This window comes from Littorina saxatilis, linkage group LG4 (genome assembly GCF_037325665.1).
Source record: "Littorina saxatilis isolate snail1 linkage group LG4, US_GU_Lsax_2.0, whole genome shotgun sequence".
NCBI lineage: Eukaryota > Metazoa > Mollusca > Gastropoda > Littorinimorpha > Littorinidae > Littorina > Littorina saxatilis.
The window spans coordinates 44961311-44981600 of record NC_090248.1 but is presented as its reverse complement, the minus strand read 5'-3'; the positions used below and the strand labels follow the sequence as shown (position 1 = coordinate 44981600).

The 20290-nt window shown below is 41.4% G+C and overlaps 1 protein-coding gene across 1 annotated transcript in view; it reads left to right on the top strand.

The window, feature by feature from the left end:
• Window positions 1-8080: 8080 nt before the first annotated feature.
• Window positions 8081-20290, top strand: part of LOC138964857 (BTB/POZ domain-containing protein 6-B-like) — a gene marked incomplete at its 5' end in the record, with an annotated part of 29730 nt that continues 17520 nt past the window's right edge. The window contains 1 exon segment of the mRNA XM_070336917.1: window positions 8081-8578. Coding sequence (XP_070193018.1) covers window positions 8097-8578 — 482 coding nt within the window.

The following is a 20290-nucleotide window of genomic DNA, read 5'->3' as shown; positions in this document are numbered from 1 at the left end:
ACACACACACACACAGTTGATTTCAAAACCAGCGCACTGGCTACAGACCCCCTTACCTCGATCCCCCCCTGCTGTGTTTTCTGGCTCTTGACCGATAAGTCGATCAGCAATGGTGCAAAGTATCTCAGAGAACCACCCTTACAACGGTGACACTTCTGTGACATTACAGAGATGAAAACCGCTTTCAATCTGTGACAGCCTTCTCAGCGGGATCTTGAACCGTCCTTTGTCGGCTATCAGAGAAACACTCAACGTCATCTGAATGGGATTTCGAGAGTGGATTAGGCCGGTCATACCGCGTGAAAAGCCGGGGAGAATTTCCTGTACCCGTACGAGTTTTGGAGAATGTTTCCCCACCTCATTTCGGCCTACATGATTACAGTATTGGCGCTAACCGGTAATTACCGGTATTTTACCGGTTGGAATGAAAAAATACCGGAAAATAATTGGCTGCCGGTATAACCTACCGATTGATTTTTAGACCTACCGTTTTTTTCGCTGGTAAAACACCAAAACCAGTACTCTGAGTTGGACTCTTAGTGGTTCCAATGACCAGCCTACCTTTTTTTCTGGATAGTTTTCATCATACAAGTTTGTGTACCAGTTTGAACAAAATATTAGCGCCATCACTACATGAAGTGTATGAATGCGTTTTGTGGTAACATAAGAACAGCTTTGTTTGTCTGAATGACCCCCTCCCCTCCCCATTTAAATAAGAAAGAAAGAAAAGAACAACAGCTAGGAGAACAAAAAGGTAAGGGAAAGAAGAGAAGAAAGAAATAAAACAACAAAGAAGAGAGGAGTAAGTTAAGTCTCAGTATTAGAAATCTGGCTTGTCTAATAATCAGGTGACATATTACGGTCTATCGGAATACCTTGAGAGCTTACGTGTAAAAAAATCAACAGACAAACTGCACCGCTTCACATTCAGAAACAGTACCATTTGAAATCTAATACGTTTTAACGATCACTTCGAACACCATGCTGTCACGAGCATGAACATGTGTCACGAAGTACACCCGGAGCAATCCTCAGCATTGTGTATAAGGAACAGCAGTTTAGAGTCTATCAAAAATAACACAAACACAGACTCGTATGCAGAAATTACACAGAAAGACAGACAATTATTAGATCATGATATAAACTGAGAGACAAACAAACAGACAGACACATTCACGTACGCACTCAACCCCATACAAATCCGGCCGGTTTCTGACCCAGTGCACATTTATTTCACGGTTTCGAAATCTTGTTCAAAAGTGTTTATATTCATCTAAACTTCGGAGAGTACTTACCTGAAAGAATGAAATCTTTCTGAGTGCTCATTTTTCTTTGCAGTTTGTTTTGTGTTACTGTAGCCAAGTGGCGTACCCCGTCTCTTTGTGTGTGTTATCTCCTGCCCGACCCAGTTGCCTCCCCTGTCTATAGCTATTCCCTCTGTGTGTGTGTGTGCTAGTTACATTGGGTTTACCTTTAAATATTGCCCTTTGTGCTAGGAAATCCCTAACTTAAAATGGTGAGAAGCAGCAGAGTAACCTCCAACCATCAGTGCCTAATGAGTGACTAAATAATACCTGGTTGTCTTTGTGCACTGTACTTTATTGTTGTAAACCGGTCGAAGAAGTGTGTTTACTATCGTAGAGTAGACTCTTAACCGGATTCATTTCTAACCTATCTTATCCCAGATTTAGGTGGTAGGATCCCATAACTTTCCCCGTTTAGCTTGTATTTGAGTATTATGTATCAGCTTTGTAACTGCTTGTAATAAGCCTTATTCTGTGTGTAACTCTGCATCTTTAACGATCCCTATCATTGGGCAGGAATATTAAGTTGGCTTAGACCGGGTAGCCTGAAGTCCCTAACTTAAAATGGTGAGAAGCATCAGAGTAACCTCTAACCATCAGGGCCTAATGAGTGACTAAATAATACCTGGTTGTCTTTGTGCACTGTACTTTATTGTTGTAAACCGGTCGAAGAAGTGTGTTCACTATCCTAGAGTAGACTCTTAACCGGATTAATTTCTAATCTATCTTATCCCAGATTTAGGTGGTAGGATCCCATAACTTTCCCCGTTTAGCTGGTATTTGAGTATTATGTATCAGCTCTGTAACTGCTTGTAATAAGCCTTATTCTGTGTGTAACTCTGCATCTTTAACGATCCTTATCATTGGGCAGGAATTTTAAGTTGGCTTAGACCGGGTAGCCTGAAGTCCCTAACTTAAAATGGTGAGAAGCATCAGAGTAACCTCTAACCATCAGGGCCTAATGAGTGACTAAATAATACCTGGTTGTCTTTGTGCACTGTACTTTATTGTTGTAAACCGGTCGAAGAAGTGTGTTCACTATCCTAGAGTAGACTCTTAACCGGATTAATTTCTAATCTATCTTATCCCAGATTTAGGTGGTAGGATCCCATAACTTTCCCCGTTTAGCTTGTATTTGAGTATTATGTATCAGCTCTGTAACTGCTTGTAATAAGCCTTATTCTGTGTGTAACTCTGCATCTTTAACGATCCTTATCATTGGGCAGGAATTTTAAGTACAACAACCCCCGTTGGCTTAGACCGGGTATCCTGCCTATTGGCTTATCGCCACAGGGAGTCGGAGTGACCACTGTCTTTAAAAGGGCGAACATTAGGCTAGATCAGAAAACGCGTTTAGTGATCGAGCGAGCTGTGTCGTGCTCCTATTGTGTTGTTGCCGTAAACGTGTCGAAGCTCTGCCCAAATTTGTCGTGAACCGGTCTAGCTGTGTAGTTTGACGCGAAATTTGTAAGCGGTCGACTCGTGGTTTTAGATTCCGATACCTGTGCTCTTGTGTTTACGTTTTAAGTGTGCTCACTGAGGAGAATCTTGCCTTCTTCTTTACACTGCTTTCTGGTTTGCACCAGAAATCCATATATTGTTTCTGGGTCATTTATATACACATATTGTTTCTGGTTTGCACCAGAAATCCATATATTGTTTCTGGGTCATTTATATACACATATTGTTTCTGGTTGCTACCAGAATAACAACCTTTTTTTCTGCTTTCTGGTTGCTACTAGAATAATTACCTTATAACACTATTTCTGATTCTGGTACTGGTAAATACCAGAATTCATAATTTCTAGTTCTGGTCTATATTAGAGTTCTGTTCATTGTTTCTAAATTATAACTTATAGCATTGTCTCTGGTTGCTACCAGATTTAGCTAAACTGTTTTGGAATATTTCTGATTTAGATAAGCTACCTGAGTGGTTATTTTTAGTTACATTTCCTTCAATAAAAGATAAGTTAAAGCAACCTCTGTCTTCGGTGTCTTAATTGTATGCTCCTCTGCCTGTGCTATATATCCTTTTCCTTCCACCCGACCTTCCCACATTACAATTATCATTGGTCTCATTCACTGCAAATCATATCGTTCAGACAGTTTCTTGGTTGTAGTGTCCTTCATGTGAACAAAAGGCTTTTATTACAATATTATTGAAGGTATTGACTCAAAGTCAAGGGCAGCCATTGACAAGGGGAGGTCATGCGAACTATCTTAATCGTCTTCCTTCCCCTGAGGGCTAAATATGACTTTGGCTCAAGATACGATCTGTTCACAGTGACTATGTATACGTAGGCCGGACCTCTTAAGGTGAAACTTATTGGACATTCCTCTCCCATCAATCTTGTGAGGCGATGAAATCTATCTCTACCTTGAAGCTCTTTAATACCTTTACTAAACTCGACTTAGAAGATATGGTTCAACTCTAGTTTGTTTTTTCTTCTGTGTGTTACCACCGTCCGGAGACAGTCCCAAAGAAGCACAAAGACTGTTAGAGAAATTATGAATATTTCAGATCTCCGGTTGTCGCGCACATGGTGTAAATCGCGTTCAGAATAGGGATCCCCGTCTACTATTGTGCATGCTTTTGGTCTTCCAAAATGAGGACAAAAACGATGTTTGGTAGCCACCAGTGCAGCATTTGGTCCTCGGGGAGCATATCGCCTTTTGTTACATCTGTATCAATCTAGGCCTTCGGCCATAGTCGATAAAGATGAAACAAAAGACTATATATATGGTCCCCTCGGACCAACAAAAAAGCTGGTCTGCCAACAAAAAGCTACCAAACATCTTTGATTGTTCCTTTTATCCCAAAAGCTCAGCAAATTTGATTTAAAGATTAGGGGCCAAAACATAGGGGTAGAAAATAAAGGTTGACACACAAAACATGGTGGCTAGGTCGATAACAAAAAAATCAATAGTTACATCTACTTTTATATTAATCTATCTCTGGTTTAATAAGAGCGTATAATCAGTGGTGTGGGACTCAAAAACTTATCCAATATGAACAAGAAATTCCTCCGATAGGAAAAACACCCCCGTCAAAGGGAAATAACCTTCTCAGTTGGTGGCAGTGAGAATGGTTATTTCCCTTTGACCAACGGGGGTGTCCCTCTATAAGTCCTTGTATAATTTTAATCCACCAATAACTCCCTAACCGTGTGTTTGACTGGTCCCAATTTTTGTAAGGACCGTCTCAGGAATGTATAGAACCTGTTCACCAAGTTTGGTGACGATCGGTCCGTTCATTCTTGAGATCTACTTGCGAACACAAACACACAAACAAACACACAAACACATCGACCGAATCCTATACACACCCCTATACCGGGGGTGTAAAAATACAATAACATTAATAACAACCTTTATCTTAATCAATTTTCTCAACATCAAAATCTCTGTACAATTTCCAACCAATATTAAACTTTACATAATTACACCTTACACTATAACAATAATTTTTTTAAAAAAGAAATCTCCCTTTAACCAGCCTAACAAAGCCTTGTCTCTTTAACGGTCGTAAGTGAGACTAGAGGCATGTGCCAATCACTGAGTGTGATCGAGTGAAGTGTCGTCTGCTTTTCTTCTCAAGGTGATTCGGGGGTCAAACAGACCTGTACCGTACGCTTTCCAGCATAGCAGGCTGTACACCGAACAGCCGAGGTACACACACTATAGGTACGTCTAACTTTACAGGGCATACGTTTTGTGTTTCTGGGAACAGGGTTTTTGCTGTGTGCGGAGGATTATATCTTGTGTTATGTGCGAAAATATTAAGAGAGTGTCAGAGTGACATCATGTGTGTGTCAACTGAAGGCTTTATTCCGCGATGTTCACCCGGACAAGATTGTTTTAACTTTTCAAAGGAGATCAAGATTGTTAACAAGATTTGAAGAAACACATGTGAAAGTTAGGACGTTTTAGAACTTTCTTTTTAAGGCGGTCCCGAATTGAGCCTGAAGTCGCGCGACTTTGCGAAGACTTTAGCCAAGTCTTTTGACCGAAAACTCAGTGCTAAACCTTCGTGCGGCCAGGTTCGCGAAGTACATTTTGCGCGTTCAACTTCGCCCAGTTAAGGACAGGCTTTACAGTGATAGACCTAGTTTTATATTGTTTCAAGCATGGAGCTTTAATTACCATGTGAACTGAGAAAAGAAACAAAGTTACATCGGTCTCGAATAGCAATATCAGCTGAAGAGACAATACACAATACTAACCATTCAACCTGTGTGTGATATATCTGAGGTTGCAGTGCATCGGTAAGAAGATTTTAATCCCGATCCGATTTCACTAGAATCTTTTGCTTATTATTGAACCCCCCCCCCCTCCCACCGAGATCGATAACGTTGGATTGGATTGGATTGGATTGGATTGGATAAGATTTACAGTCCAGTGAGGTTACCCTCATGGAAATTCGGGCTGCTTTCTCCCCGGGGAAAGCGAGCTGCCATACATACGGCGCTACCCATATTTTATTTTTTTCCTGCATGCGTGTATTCATGTTTCCTGAGACTTGATGCCGTGTGAGATGGAATTTTTTTGCCCTGGATAAGGAAATGTATTGGTTTCAGATATTTATGACGTTTTTGTCAATATGTTTTTTTGTCATTGTGAAATATGGTGTCACATTTTGGATGAACCCACGAAGAGTTTTTATACGCTTTTTGTGATCGTCCAAAGGCTTGTATTTCAGGTATATGAATCCCATATTCTACGGAAGGGATCAGGATAAGGGGGTCGGATCTAATGCGATTTGGCGCGTCTCTCGTTTTTTAGCGAACATAATCTAAAAGGGGTACCTCGGTTCGTTTGTAGATACGTTACTATTTGGATATCTGTGCTTAGTTGCGGAATGACAAAAGGTAGATTAAAGAAAAAGAGAGAGAGAGAGAGAGAGAGAGAGAGAGAGAGAGAGAGAGAGAGAGGGGGAAAGAGATTGAGAGAGAGGGAGAGAAAGAGAGAGAGAGAGGGGGGAGAGAGAGAGAGAGAGAGAGAGAGAGAGAGAGAGAGAGAGAGAGAGAGAGAGAGAGAGAGAGAGAGAGAGAGAGAGAGAGAGAGAGAGAGAGAGAGAGAGAGAGAGAGAGAGAGAGAGAGAGAGAGAGAGAGAGAGAGAGAGAGAGAGAGAGAGAGAGAGAGAGAGAGAGAGAGAGAGAGAGAGAGAGAGAGCTTGCTTAAATAGTTTGAATTACTCAACAGTATGGCCTATCAGAAATTGACATTTTTTGTCCTTAAAATTCATCAACACATGAGAGCAAAAATGCTCTCTCAGAATGGGATTTTCCGCACATAATGGCTGTCAGGAAACTTTGTAATCAGAGGTACTTGAGCGTGAACGAATTCGCAAACACAATCGAAAACATCAACAACCGCTGTTGCCTGACATTTTGCTTACGTGAGGGCTTTTGCTGAAATGGATTGGACTTCCCTATGCGAGTTCTCTATTGGCGCAAAGTAAAATACGTTTCAGGTGGTTAATGAATTACCTGAAAGTAAAAACAGGGCAAACAATACAGGTTAGGCCAAACAAAAATATATGTTGGTTGAGGGTAACGTGACCAAAAAAGATAGAGTCGATAGGTTGGCTTTTTATTTTTTATTTTTTTTATTTTTGGTTTAGTCGATTTGTAAGGAGGTTACTTCCCTTAGTCTCGGTATGGTTCGCAAAATGTGCCAAAAGTTTTATTTTTTTTAAGAAATGGAAAAAAAAGTGTTAGGCTCAGCGGGAAAAATAGGGTCGATCGGGTTACCCTAAACCAACGTATATTTTTATTTGGCCTTAGCGTTTTAACAAAACATATGCCCCTCTTTAGCCACTACCGCCACTGACGGCATTAAATCTTAAATGTCCCTCACAACCTCTAACCACTTCTCTCCCCTGTATTTGCTTTCTTTGACAAGAGTTCCTTCCCTTTTTTCTTTACCTCCATCTTCTTTTCATCCCTTTTTGGGGTCCGTGCTGCTTTTGCATTTTTTTACCCTTTGTATTTGTTTGTTTGTTAGTTCTGAAGAAGCCTCCATGGGCAAAACATTGACCATATGTTCGTGTGTGTTGTCCTTGTATTTAGTGAGTACAGAATTCGTTTGGTTTTCAACTTTGTTCATCCCAACCACAGTGGCAATTTGTTGTTTAGATATCTAATTTCTATCAACAAATATAACCTACATTTTTAATCTTCTGAATGGTATCTTGCTGATGACTGAAGTCTGTTAATTGTTTACTTGGTACTGTTGGTGGACATTAATTTTAGAGAACCGCTTATTTCCGGACTAACGGACACAGTATTTGATCGAGGTGACATTCTGCGTATAGATGTTCCTGACTGGTCTTCTGTGTCGTTGTGGCTTGTGCGAATGTCGCGTGCCCATGCAATACACTAGTAATGTAGTTTTGTGGATTTTCTTCGTCCATGTCTTGCAATGGCTATTTTTTTGTATTGAACATAGTTCAGGTGTGCTCATTAACAACAGTGGATGTTCTTTCTGTGTGGTTTCTTCATCTAGTACCAGGCATTGAGGGCTATGTTGTATAAACTGCGCCATTCTTCATTCGACATTGGTGTCACCGTATTATCCTAACTGTTGAGTAGTGATTTCAACTAGTTCTTTTCGTCTTTGTATACACCGTCGTCACCATGTTGTCTTGACTGTCAGGAAAATCCGTTTTAATTTGATGTTTTCTTTTCCTTAAACCATTAGCGACACCATGCTGCCCAAAACTGCGCTATCATTGTTGAGTAGTTGTTTAATATTTTGTTTTTATGTGTTACCAGAACCAGAAACGACGCCATGCTATCCAGACTACGCGAGAGCTTCCGGCGAAAGTCGTCACGCCGGCGCTCGCACAGCCGCAAAGGCATTGAAGACACGTCAGAGAATGACACAGACACCCTCCGCTCTCGCTCTTTAGCCAGCAGCTTCACAAGTCTCGACAGTAGCATCAGCAGCAGTACCACCAGAGGTCGCTCAAAACTCAACGACTCAACGTCCACACTGCAGAGCAGACCGCGTCAATCCAGCCCCAACCCTGACACTCAGTGGCAGAAAGCGACCCCTTCGGTCGTGGAGTGCAACCGCACTATGTTCAATCGGCAGCTGCAGTGTGACGTCACCTTCGTTGTCGGAGAGTCCCGAGCGCTGGTTGGGGCTCACCGGTTCGTCTTGGTGTCCCGAAGTGACGTGTTCTTCCGCATGTTCTGCGGGCCCTTGGCGGAACTCGGCCCTGTCGTCATCCCTGACGTCACGGAGAACGTCTTTCGGCAATTTATGGAGTGAGTATGATTATACATTATTTTTTGTTTAGTATCTTTGCTGTGTGACATTAAAACTCCATTTGTTCAAAATCTAAGAAACAAACGGATGCAAGTGCTTTGAATATATATACACCAACAGTAAGTAAAACGTGCTCTGAAAGTAGAAAGGATCAGTTTGAAGTGCGGAGTCGGAGGTGCACAATACTGGGCCAAACATGGTGGCTGAAGGCGAATGCTCTTTCAAGGGTATTTTTGACAACACAATATCAAACTTTACACCTTAAAAGTTAGGGTTAAATATTGGTCAGATAATGAAAACTTCTTACACAGTAGTTCTGAACATTTCATTTGAGTCATCTAATTTAAAAATGTTTTTGTGTAGAGAAAACTTGGTTGATATGGCAGCCAAATCGAGGACATGCATTGGATACGTTCTGGGTAAACGTGGATAAACGGTGTAAAACCGTGTAGTATGGTCAAATATAGACGGCAAAGAATTAAATCATGGCAAGAAATGACAAAAAAGTAGCCGAAAAACCCTGCAAGACATGTTGAACAAAAAGGTGTATTTTGGATTACACCACTTTTCTCCACCCGTACTGAGCTGAGAAAAAGGCAAAGGTCAGAACTAATCCATAGACCTAGCTAATGGAACATCACGCTTCGGAGTCCTTTTCTTTTAAGTTGTAGCATTAAACCTGCGGAAAGATGTACACCTCGCCACCTTAATTCTGCAATTTATAAAAACAAAAACAAAAAAACAAAAAACATTAGAAAAATAATAAATAAAATTAATCCCTTTCCTGTTTCTTCCATTAAAAGACCAGAAACGTTAACACACTTGTAGTTGTTTTTTTTGCAAAAGGGTCAGCTTCATACACAGAGTGCATAAGATTCAAAGGTAAACATTTTTTTTTCAAAGATATCGCAACGATTTTGTTTTCTCAATTCCAGTGGCGAAGACTTAAAATCTAGACTTAAGCAGATGTTTACGCGATATGAGCAGTAGTTTCTTTTGAATAATGGAACTATGGTTAGCAGTGGAGACAAATAGAGAACATCTAGGGATATTTTCCAGTACGGAAAACGTCTCAAGGGGAGCAATCGCAATTTGCGCCGCTTCTTTACAGAGTCGTCTCCCTTCAGTCTCGTTTGCTTCGAAAGTAATTTGTATGGTAGTAAGAAGTGTAACTAAACAAAAAATGAACATTAAATACATAGTGGCGAAATATTTTTTTCTCCAAGTTTTGGATAGAAGTTCCCTTTTCTTTATTGTACATTGAGCGTTCAAATACGAGTTCAGTTGGTGTCTGGATTGTCACTATAGGGTTACTTTTTGTCCGTTTGTTAGGAAACGCTGCCGTTGCTGAACTTTGGTTCAGTTTTGTGTGTTGCATGTAGTTGACTTATTTGTACTTTGTGGGAAAGTACCGATATTATATTTTGTAAACACAATATTTATGTTTGGACGAGAATGCAGGTGAACTTTCTAGTCCTGTCAAAACAAGTTGTTTACCACGTTGTTTTGAGTCGTGGGTTCGTGGCGTTCGCTCGGATTAAGTGCGTCGGCACTTTTGATGTACGTCACAGAGAATGTCACTCTTCTAGTCCATGGACAGTTCATCTAATTTTAGTTGTATCATGTTTGGTCTGGAATATTCTCGAGATTGAGTATTTACTATATAGGCCAGCGCGATTTGTATGTTAAAAGGCTTCTACTTTGAGTTCTGCTAGGATGTGCAGTTGTATGTATGGAATGCTATATAAATCCTCGAACTCACTTTGGCGAGTTTTTGTCTGCTGCTGTGAAGACGGGCCACGTAGAATAAAAGAACACAACTATACGACATTTGAGAACTTCGTCAATCTCAAGTGTCGTGTAACAATTGGGGGCCAAAGCCGGGATCTACGTTTAACGCCAAGGGTTTTCCAGCAACAAAGACCAGTGTCAAGACAGTCACAGGAGGTAGCCATCAATCGGGTGTATCCTGAGGGATCAGTATTGGGACTACAGGACCGTGGATTCGGTGTGACTGTGTGAAGAGTTTGGTAATCGCCGCAGCTCGGTCGTGAGCGACGCCGGAGTGTATCGGGATTACAGAGGTTAGCTGCCGTTTGGACGAGGACTTCATCGCGGAGCTAAAGCATTAATACTACGAACTACGACTGAGGTACGTCGTGTACGCATCGTGAGTGGAGTGCGCCGTCACGTTAGATGAGGAGGGTGGCAGCCTGCGTCTACGAGGGTGACCAGCGACGAGAGAAGCATCGGAGGTGTAGTAGAGACTGTGTTATTTTAGAAGAGCACACTCGTCTACGTTCGGGGGCTGTGAAAGAATACAGACAAACGCACCGGAAAAGACCAGAATGGCTGAGTTCTGGGCAAAAGGAGTTGAATTGGGACTGAAAGGCAAGCAGCTGACGGAGTTCGTCAAGTCCCAGGAACGACTGATAGCACAGCGTGAAGAAAGACAAGCGCAGCGTGAGCGTGAATAAAGAGAAGCACAGCGTGAAGAAAGGCAAATGAAGCTGAAACGCTTAGAGCTCCAGATAGAAATGGAGACGAAGCGCTTAGAGCTACAGACAGAAATGGTGCGTATTCAAAATGAGCACGAGGCACCACGCCAAAGAGATAACCAGCAGCAAATGCTGCACAGGGCACCGAAACTTCCAGAATTCGCTGACGGGAAGGACCAGATCGACTGCTACCTTGCAAGATTCGAGAGGTTCGCTGAGAGTGCCAGATGGCAGCGCGACGACTGGGCGATTTAACTCAGCGCACATTTGACTGGGGCAGCACTTGAGGTCTACACTAGACTCTCAAACGATGATTAATTGTTACACGACACTTGAGATTGACGAAGTTCTCAAATGTCGTATAGTTGTGTTCTTTTATTCTACAATCTACGTGGCCCGTCTTCACAGCAGCAGACAAAAACTCGTCAAATTGAGTTCGAGGATTTATTTAGCATTCCATACATACAACTGCACATCCTAGCAGAACTCAAAGTAGAAGCCTTTTAACATACAAATCGCGCTGGCCTATATAGTAAATACTCAATCTCGAGAATATTCCAGACCGAACATGATACAACTAAAATTAGATGAACTGTCCTTGGACTAGAAGAGTGACATTCTCTGTGCCGACGCACTTAATCCGAGCGAACGCCACGAACCCACGACTCAAAACAACGTGGTAAACAACTTGTTTTGACAGGACTAGAAAGTTCACCTGCATTCTCGTCCAAACATAAATATTGTGTTTACAAAATATAATATCGGTACTTTCCCACAAAGTACAAATAAGTCAACTACATGCAACACACAAAACTGAACCAAAGTTCAGCAACGACAGCGTTTCCTAACACCGTTATTAGACAACCAAACCCTGGCCAAGTTTAAAAACACTCTTTTTCCAACTTCAAAATCCACTACAACTCAATAAATATCAGTTTAAACATAAGTATTTAAAAACAAAAGTGTCAGTTTTCATTTCTTATTTATATAACTGCGGTGTTGTCCACCGGTTTGCATGACATTTGGCATGACATACGCCACCCACAAGGCATAGTTGAAGAAACAAATTCTTAAAATACCCCGAATAAGAACAAGAAACTGAAGGTGAGGAGAACTACAGAACAAGATGACACAAAACTTGTACAAACCAGAAACATGGATAATCAAACATAAGAAAATGTCCCGGTTTCGACCCAAGATCATCGAGTTCGTCATCAAATATCCGTCGCGATATAACCTTGAATGGTTGAAAACGACGTTAAACACCAAATAAAGAAAGAAAGAAAGAAAGTCATCAAATAAAATTAGAGTTGACAGAAAGAAAGAAGAACGTAATGTAAGAAAAGAGGAAAGACAATACCACACCTAACGTTTAACAAAACGTTCTTAAAATACTTTTTGCTTGTTGTTGATTCTGTTTGTGTGTATGTGTGTTTCTTTTTAACTTTAGGGTTAGGGTTAGGATGTCAGCACCGTTTAGTGCGTCTGATTCTTCTTTCACTTAAAAAAAAAAGAACGACAACAGACACACAAAAGTGGTTTAAACAGTTTATTTTTAACTCATTGTTTGTATAGCCTTGACATTTATTTCTATCTATATTCCAATAGAATAAATATAACGTTTGTTTTTCGAGACAAAAATATTAAATTGTCAGTTTCCGTGATCATTATTCAAGAGAAATGTTGATACTAGGTCTAGACAGGGATCAAATGATAGGGAGTTATGGGGTTATTAGAGGATTTAAAGTGTCAGCAAGATGAGAAAAGGATGAAGAGAACTGTACAAGGGGGGTGATGACGTCACGGTATAATGACATCGAAATGACGTGTGTGTGTGTGTGTGTGTGTGTGTGTGTGTGTGTGTGTGTGTGTGTGTGTGTGTGCGTGCGTGTGTGTGTGCGTGCGTGTGTGTGTGCTTGCGTGCGTGCTTGTGTGCTTTGTGCGTGCGTGCGTGTGTGCTTTGTGCGTGTGTGTGTGTGTGTGTTTTTTCCATTTCGGGAAGAATTTAAACGTTGGTCAGCCAAGCCCTACTCTGGTCTTGTTTGAGGTCCTTAATTTCGGAGTGAGTTCCTCTTTGTACCTCTTCCAGTCTCGTTCACTCCTCTTTGTACCTCTTCCAATCTCGTTCACTCCTCTTTGTACCTCTTCCAATCTCGTTCACTCCTCTTTGTACCTCTTCCAATATCGTTCACTCCTCTTTGTACCTCTTCCAATCTCGTTCACTCCTCTTTGTACCTCTTCCAATCTCGTTCACTCCTCTTTGTACCTCTTCCAATCTCGTTCACTCCTCTTTGTACCTCTTCCAACCTCGTTCACTCCTCTTTAGCTCTTTTGCTTCGTTAAATGTTGTCCGTTGTTTCTCCGTTTGGTTTTGATAGCCTGCCCGCCCGATTGTCTGTCCGCGTGTTTCTCTTATTTTCTGTCTGCCTGTTTATCCGTCCGTCGTCTATCCGCTTGTGTAGCTTTGTGTCTGTCTGCCTGTCTGCCTGTCTGCCTGTTTTTGTGTGTGCCTGCCTCTTCGTCTCTCAGTCAATTTGACGTCAGGTGCCGTCCAAAAACTAGGAACAAAATTCAGTGGCTATTTTGCGTAAATAATACAGGGAAAATAAATAGTAAGCCTAGATGAAGCATCCAAGTAAGTTTACACCTTTGTTTTCAGCGTTTTGATCGAAAACAAACACATTTTTTGTGTATCCTAATATTTCTCGCAGAAAGTTGCTACCTGAGCCCACTTGAGCATTCAATCTCACCCTACCATTTTTCGGGTTCTCCCACCCTACCATTTTTCGGGTTCTTCCACCCTACCATTTTCCGGGTTCTCCCACCCTATACCATTTTCCGGGTTCTCCCACCCTACCATTTTCCGGGTTCTCCCACCCTACCATTTTCCGGGTTCTGTGCGAATCAATAGTGTCCTTTCGTCAATCACAATTTACCATTAAAAGGATTCCTTCTGGCAGAAGCAGACACTAACTTGTTCATGGAACTGTGGTATAGGGTCAATTACCATTACAGCCCGAACATCGAATTGACGTATGTATTTTCAGCCCTGAGGTACATCTCTTGATCTACTTGCCAAATGAAGGAATGGCCTTTTTGTGCTTTTAACGGAAAAGGAAAGTACTTGAGTGGGGCTGGTAGTGGCATGAAAGTCCGTGGAAGAGACTGACTGACGGACTATTAGGGTTTAACGTCTTCTTAGACCAGTTGGCGTCTATTGGTACAGGTATTGCTATGAATGCGCTGATGATATGGTGTGATACTTTAAAGTCAAATAAATGGGCATGTAAGGGTTTAAGTGGGGCTGGTGGTGGCACACAAGTCCGTGGAAGTAAAATGAATGGGCATGTAAGGGTTAAAAGGAAATCAAGCTTTTTAACAAGATTTGAAGTAACAGGTGTGAAAAGATATGAGCTTTTCAGAACCTACTTTACTTTGATACAACTGAATGTAAGTAGTTTCAAACACTGAGAAAGGAAACTTCTGCTTCTGCGTTCGTGGGCTGAAACTCCCACGTACACTCGTGTTTTTGCACGAGTGGATTTGTACGTGTATGACAGTTTTTACCCCGCCATTTAGGCAGCCATACGCTGCTTTCGGAGGAAGCATGCTGGGTATTTTCGTGTTTCTATAACCCACCGAACTCTCACATGGATTACAGGATCTTTTTCGTGCGCACTTAGTCTTGTGCTTGCGTGTACACACGAAGGGGGTTAAGGCACTAGCAGGTCTGCACATAAGGTGACCTGGGAGATCGGAACAATCTCCACCTTAACCTGACCCACCAGGCGCGGCCGGGATTCGAACCCACGGCCTTCCGCTTTGGAGGCCGGCGTCTTACCACCAAGCCATTGCGCCCGTCCGAAAGGAAACAAAACTGAATCGGTCCCGAATAGCCAAGGTTGATGGGACAGGAAAAACCAACAAACAACATTTCTGCCGTTCTTGCTTTCTTTAAAATTCATCTTTTTTCATCCCTTTCTATCCTTTCATTTGTTTTCCGTCCTCTCTTTTCCGCTGATTGTCTATGTCGTGAGGTGGATTGTAGTGTGAATAAGGTGTTACTTTGCGGTATACGTGTTCTGCCCTATCTTATTACACTGACTTCAATCTTCACACTAAAACACTCCAACACAGAATTTTGGGAGGATGCAGACTTATTATTTCCTCACACAAAATATAACACAATTCTTCACCTAAAGAAAACAACATCAATACCAAACAACTTCTCATCCACACCGTTCTTACAATCTCTCTACACTCACTCCACACTCACGGGATTAATGATATAAAGAAATTATTTCAATAATTAATTACTGCACAAGGTAAAGTGTTGACAGACACTCACGAGTTCGTAACACGGCTCACTATATGTCGTCATTTACACCTCCTTGTGCCGCTGAAACCACGTAGACGATGAATTCCCAGAAACTCTCCTTTTAGATGCCAACATGCACCCTTCACGTTTCTCCCCGAGAAACACTTTCACCTTTCACGTTTCTCCCCGAGAAACACTTTCGCCATTAACGACAATAACCGTCGTCTCTACGACCGGTGATGATGGAGACTCCTCCGTCCAGCCATCTGCGCCGATGTGGTCTCTCTCTCCACCATCGTCACGCCTCTTCCGTGTGAGGTCCGTCCCTCGCTCACGCTCATGAATTCTCGTCATGGAAACTCCTAAAGAATTAACCCAAGTCTTAATACAACATTCTCTTAAACCATCTCCTCTTCCTAAACTAAAGTCATGTAACATCTCTCTCGTTCATTCTACATTCACATTCTGTCCACAGTCAATATCCAAACTATACTTCATCCATGAATCACTTAATCCACCACTGACACTACCATACATAGTATCACTGTCTTAAACATAACATAAATGCGTAACAGCAATTATGTTCAAGAATTTACCAACAAAAACCATAACACAATCACAACAAGAATTCTCTCAAACTTCACACTACAATAGACCTTTTTCGTATAACCTTTGCCCCCAGCGTTTCGACCAATCAGATTTTAGGGCACGGCAGCCTCTCTCTGATAACCGGAACTAGGGGGCAATAGGTGCCTGGCCTGAAATACCTCTTTCACTTTCGATGCTCGAAGATTACTTTGCCAGAGGATTACTTTGAGAAATTCTGCAAGAAAACGGATTATCTTGTTCAAAATCATGAACAAAAAGTCAAGGACATGCACGAAGGTATGGTTTAAAACGGCTATTGGTGGTATATGGACGAAAGACTTGGCGAACTTCCCCTGCATGAGCGAGGGTGCGTATCGCTAGCGCTACGTGTCATTTGTGCTGAGTGTCATTTGTCCTACGTGTCATTTGTGCTATGTGCCGCTATCGCTACGTTGATTAGTGCTACAAATAATTTGTCGATGAGTCGCTATCATTCGTTCATTATCACTACGTGTCGACAGCACTACATCTTTTAGCGCGACGTGTCATTATCGCTACGTGTCAATACCACTACTTACTGACGACTCTCTCTTTCTCATTTTTTTCAGTCTCTCGCTCTCACTCGTGGTTTGTGTGTGTATATGTATGTCTGTGTATGTATGTGTGTGCGTGTGTGTGTCTGTCTGTTTCAGTGTGTGTGTGTGTATGTGCCAGTGTGTGTATGTGTGTGTGTGTGTGTCTGTGTGTGTGCCTGTGTGTGTATGTGTGTGTGTGTGTGTGTGTGTGTGTGTGTGTGTGACTCTCTCTATCTCTCTCTCTTGCTCACTCGCTCGCTCACTCACTCTGTCTCTCTCTCTGCCTCTCTCTCTCTCTCTCTCTCTCTCTCTCTCTCTCTCTCTCTCTCTCTGTGGCCTTAATAATAAACCATTCTGAGTTCTGAGCTCTCTCTCTCTCTCTCTCTCTCTCTCTCTCTCTCTCTCTCTCTCTCTCTCTCTCTCTCTCTTCTCTCTCTCTCTCTCTCGCTCTCTCTGAAGGAATATTTTGTTGTTCCTTTCAATTTGCCAGAGATTTGTAATTTTCGGAAGAAAGTCTCTGCATGATTTTCAGTTGTTTCTTTCGGATTTTGATCTTTTTAGAAAAAAAGGGCTTTGTTTTTGACTAATTGTAAGACAGTGTTATTGCATATATTTGTAAATGGAAATATTGACACAAGGTATAACCGAGGATATTGAAACCTTTTCTTCTCTCCCAAATTCTTTTATGAAATGAGAGGGGGAGAGAGAAGAGAGAGGGGGGGGGGGGGATTGACAGACAGAAAAAGCGCGAGAAAGCAGAAGAGAGAGACAGTTAAAAGGGATGGAGGGTGCTTTTTATTTTATGGTTGGTTGGTTTTAGTTCTTAATGCACTGTTTTTGACAATAGTTTTCATTCGGTAAAAGCCAAATTCAATTACCGCTCGCTCTCTCTCTCTCTCTCTCTCTCTTCATTACACACACACACCGCACACAAACACACGCACACACAAACGCATACGTACACACGGTATCGTACACACAAACTCACACACAGAAAAACATCCGTGTATGTATATACGGTATCATGCGAGAGAGAGAGAGAGAGGTAGAGAGTGGGGAGGGGGAAATCCAAGATTAAGGGTGGGTACGAAGTCAACGTAGTTGGCATCGCTGATAGCCGTGCCATTGCCAGACACGAAGTGACTCGAGCAGACTTTTCAATGGCACGACAAACCCCTGTCGTCGGATTGCTTGCACCCATCGCGTCCTTCGCTGTTACGCCTTCGCACTTGCACCCATCGGAAAGCCATACAATGACAAATTCTGTCCACCGTATTTCTCTTTCTTCATTCCACTGTTGCACTTGCAGTTGCAAACACAACAGTTTGCCTCGTCGTCTCCGCACTTGACTTTGCTGTGACCAAGCTTCGTTGTCGATTTTTCCTTTTGCCCCCTAGTTCCGGTAGATCTGACAATAAACTTCACAGCGCATGCGCCAAAATTTAAGTAAAAAAGGTCTATTTAGTGCACTTTGTATACACTTACATTACATTCCAGCTATGTATTCAAGCTTCAATAATATACAACATAGTAAATCATTTTCCTTAAGAGACCCGTCTCTTGAAAGAGAGTTTGTCCCCAACAAACCTGACAACCGCTATACACACCTTGCTCGGTCGAACATATACAACGTTGTGACGTTATTAAACCCAGACCAGCTACATTTCTCATAAACACAACTCATGTCAAACTATGGTTTTCTCGTGCAACACACGAAACCCGTGATATCGCTTCAAACGTGTCCTGGCATATCCCAATTCAACTAGTGGTACCCGTGCTACGCACTTTGTGTGCTGCGCATGCGATGTCATTTTGTTGGTTATGTGCTTGTGAAAATGTTGTTTGCACCCCTCCCCCCCCCCCCGCACATTATCCCGCATATAATGAATTATATTCTCTTGGTGAAAAATAAAATGTTAACCCTTACACCGGTGCAATTCTGTAACACATGTTACATAGCCACTGGTGAATTAACAGAGAGAAAAATAACAAAAAACAGTCATATAGGTTTTCGCATCAATGGGAGGTAATCGGAACTGACCAAAAAGACTGCGCGACCGCACGCGACTATACAAACAAACAAAATAAAATACAGCAGGTATGGCGTTTGCATGAATCCATGATTACGTCTACATGAACAACAGTGATAAAAGTGCGCATCTCTTCCCAGCCGTGCAGCGCTTTGAAAGTTGGAAGCATTAAAATTTAAACGGGTAAAAAGCCATCGTGAAGATACGAAAAAAAGTATGACGTGTAAAATACTTAATGATTCAAACGCATAGTATAACATATGTAACTGACAACAGAAAATATATACATGGTTCACACACACAATCGAGTGCACACATCCATGCTTATTTAAAGTCATGTACACACACACACACATACATACATGGCATCAAGCAACACACAATTAAATGACACATATGGAATATGGAAAACGTATAATGGACATGAACATGGCAAGTAATTTACACCGTTACCTACTATAAAATTGATGATATATATATACCACTCACTTGCTATTCGCCTAAAAGCTTGCAGTGTGCTGTGACACATATAAGAAACCAGAAGAAAAAAGGACTTTACTTTGGCGAAAAGAGCATATGCTGCTTATTTTTGTACATAACTGCTATAACTGTATTTTTTCCGAACACTTACATGTAAAAAACATAGAGATATATCTTACCATTTCACTAAGACAGCCAAAATAACGGTCAAATTAAGGGGAGATCATGATGACGTACATGTCTATGGTTGCACCGGGGGAAAATATTTAGTCGCTGGAACCTATAAGGTTATACGGCGACTTATCAGGTGATAATGTTTCGAACTTATCTTTTAAAAATTAAGTAAACAAATCTATGGAATATTTTGGAGTTCCATTAACAGATAAACAGATCTATCTATCTTCTTATATAGGTTTTCGCATCAATGGGAGGTAATCGGAACTGACCAAAAAGACTGCGCGACCGCACGCGACTATACAAACAAACAAAATAAAATACAGCAGGTATGACGTTTGCATGAATCCATGATTACGTCTACATGAACAACAGTGATAAAAGTGCGCATCTCTTCCCAGCCGTGCAGCGCTTTGAAAGTTGGAAGCATTAAAATTTAAACGGGTAAAAAGCCATCGTGAAGATACGAAAAAAAGTATGACGTCTAAAATACTTAATGATTCAAACGCATAGTATAACATATCTAATTGACAACATTGACAACAGAAAATATATACATGGTTCACACACACAATCGAGTGCACACATCCATCCATGCTTATTTAAAGTCATGTACACACACACACACATACATACATACATGGCATCAAGCAACACACAATTAAATGACACATATGGAATATGGAAAACGTATAATGGACATGAACATGGCAAGTAATTTACACCGTTACCTACTATAAAATTGATGATATATATATACCACTCACTTGCTATTCGCCTAAAAGCTTGCGGTGTGCTGTGACACATATAAGAAACCAGAAGAAAAAAGGACTTTACTTTGGCGAAAAGAGCATATGCTGCTTATTTTTGTACATAACTGCTATAACTGTATTTTTTCCGAACACTTACATGTAAAAAACATAGAGATATATCTTACCATTTCACTAAGACAGCCAAAATAACGGTCAAATTAAGGGGAGATCATGATGACGTACATGTCTATGGTTGCACCGGGGAAAAATATTTAGTCGCTGGAACCTATAAGGTA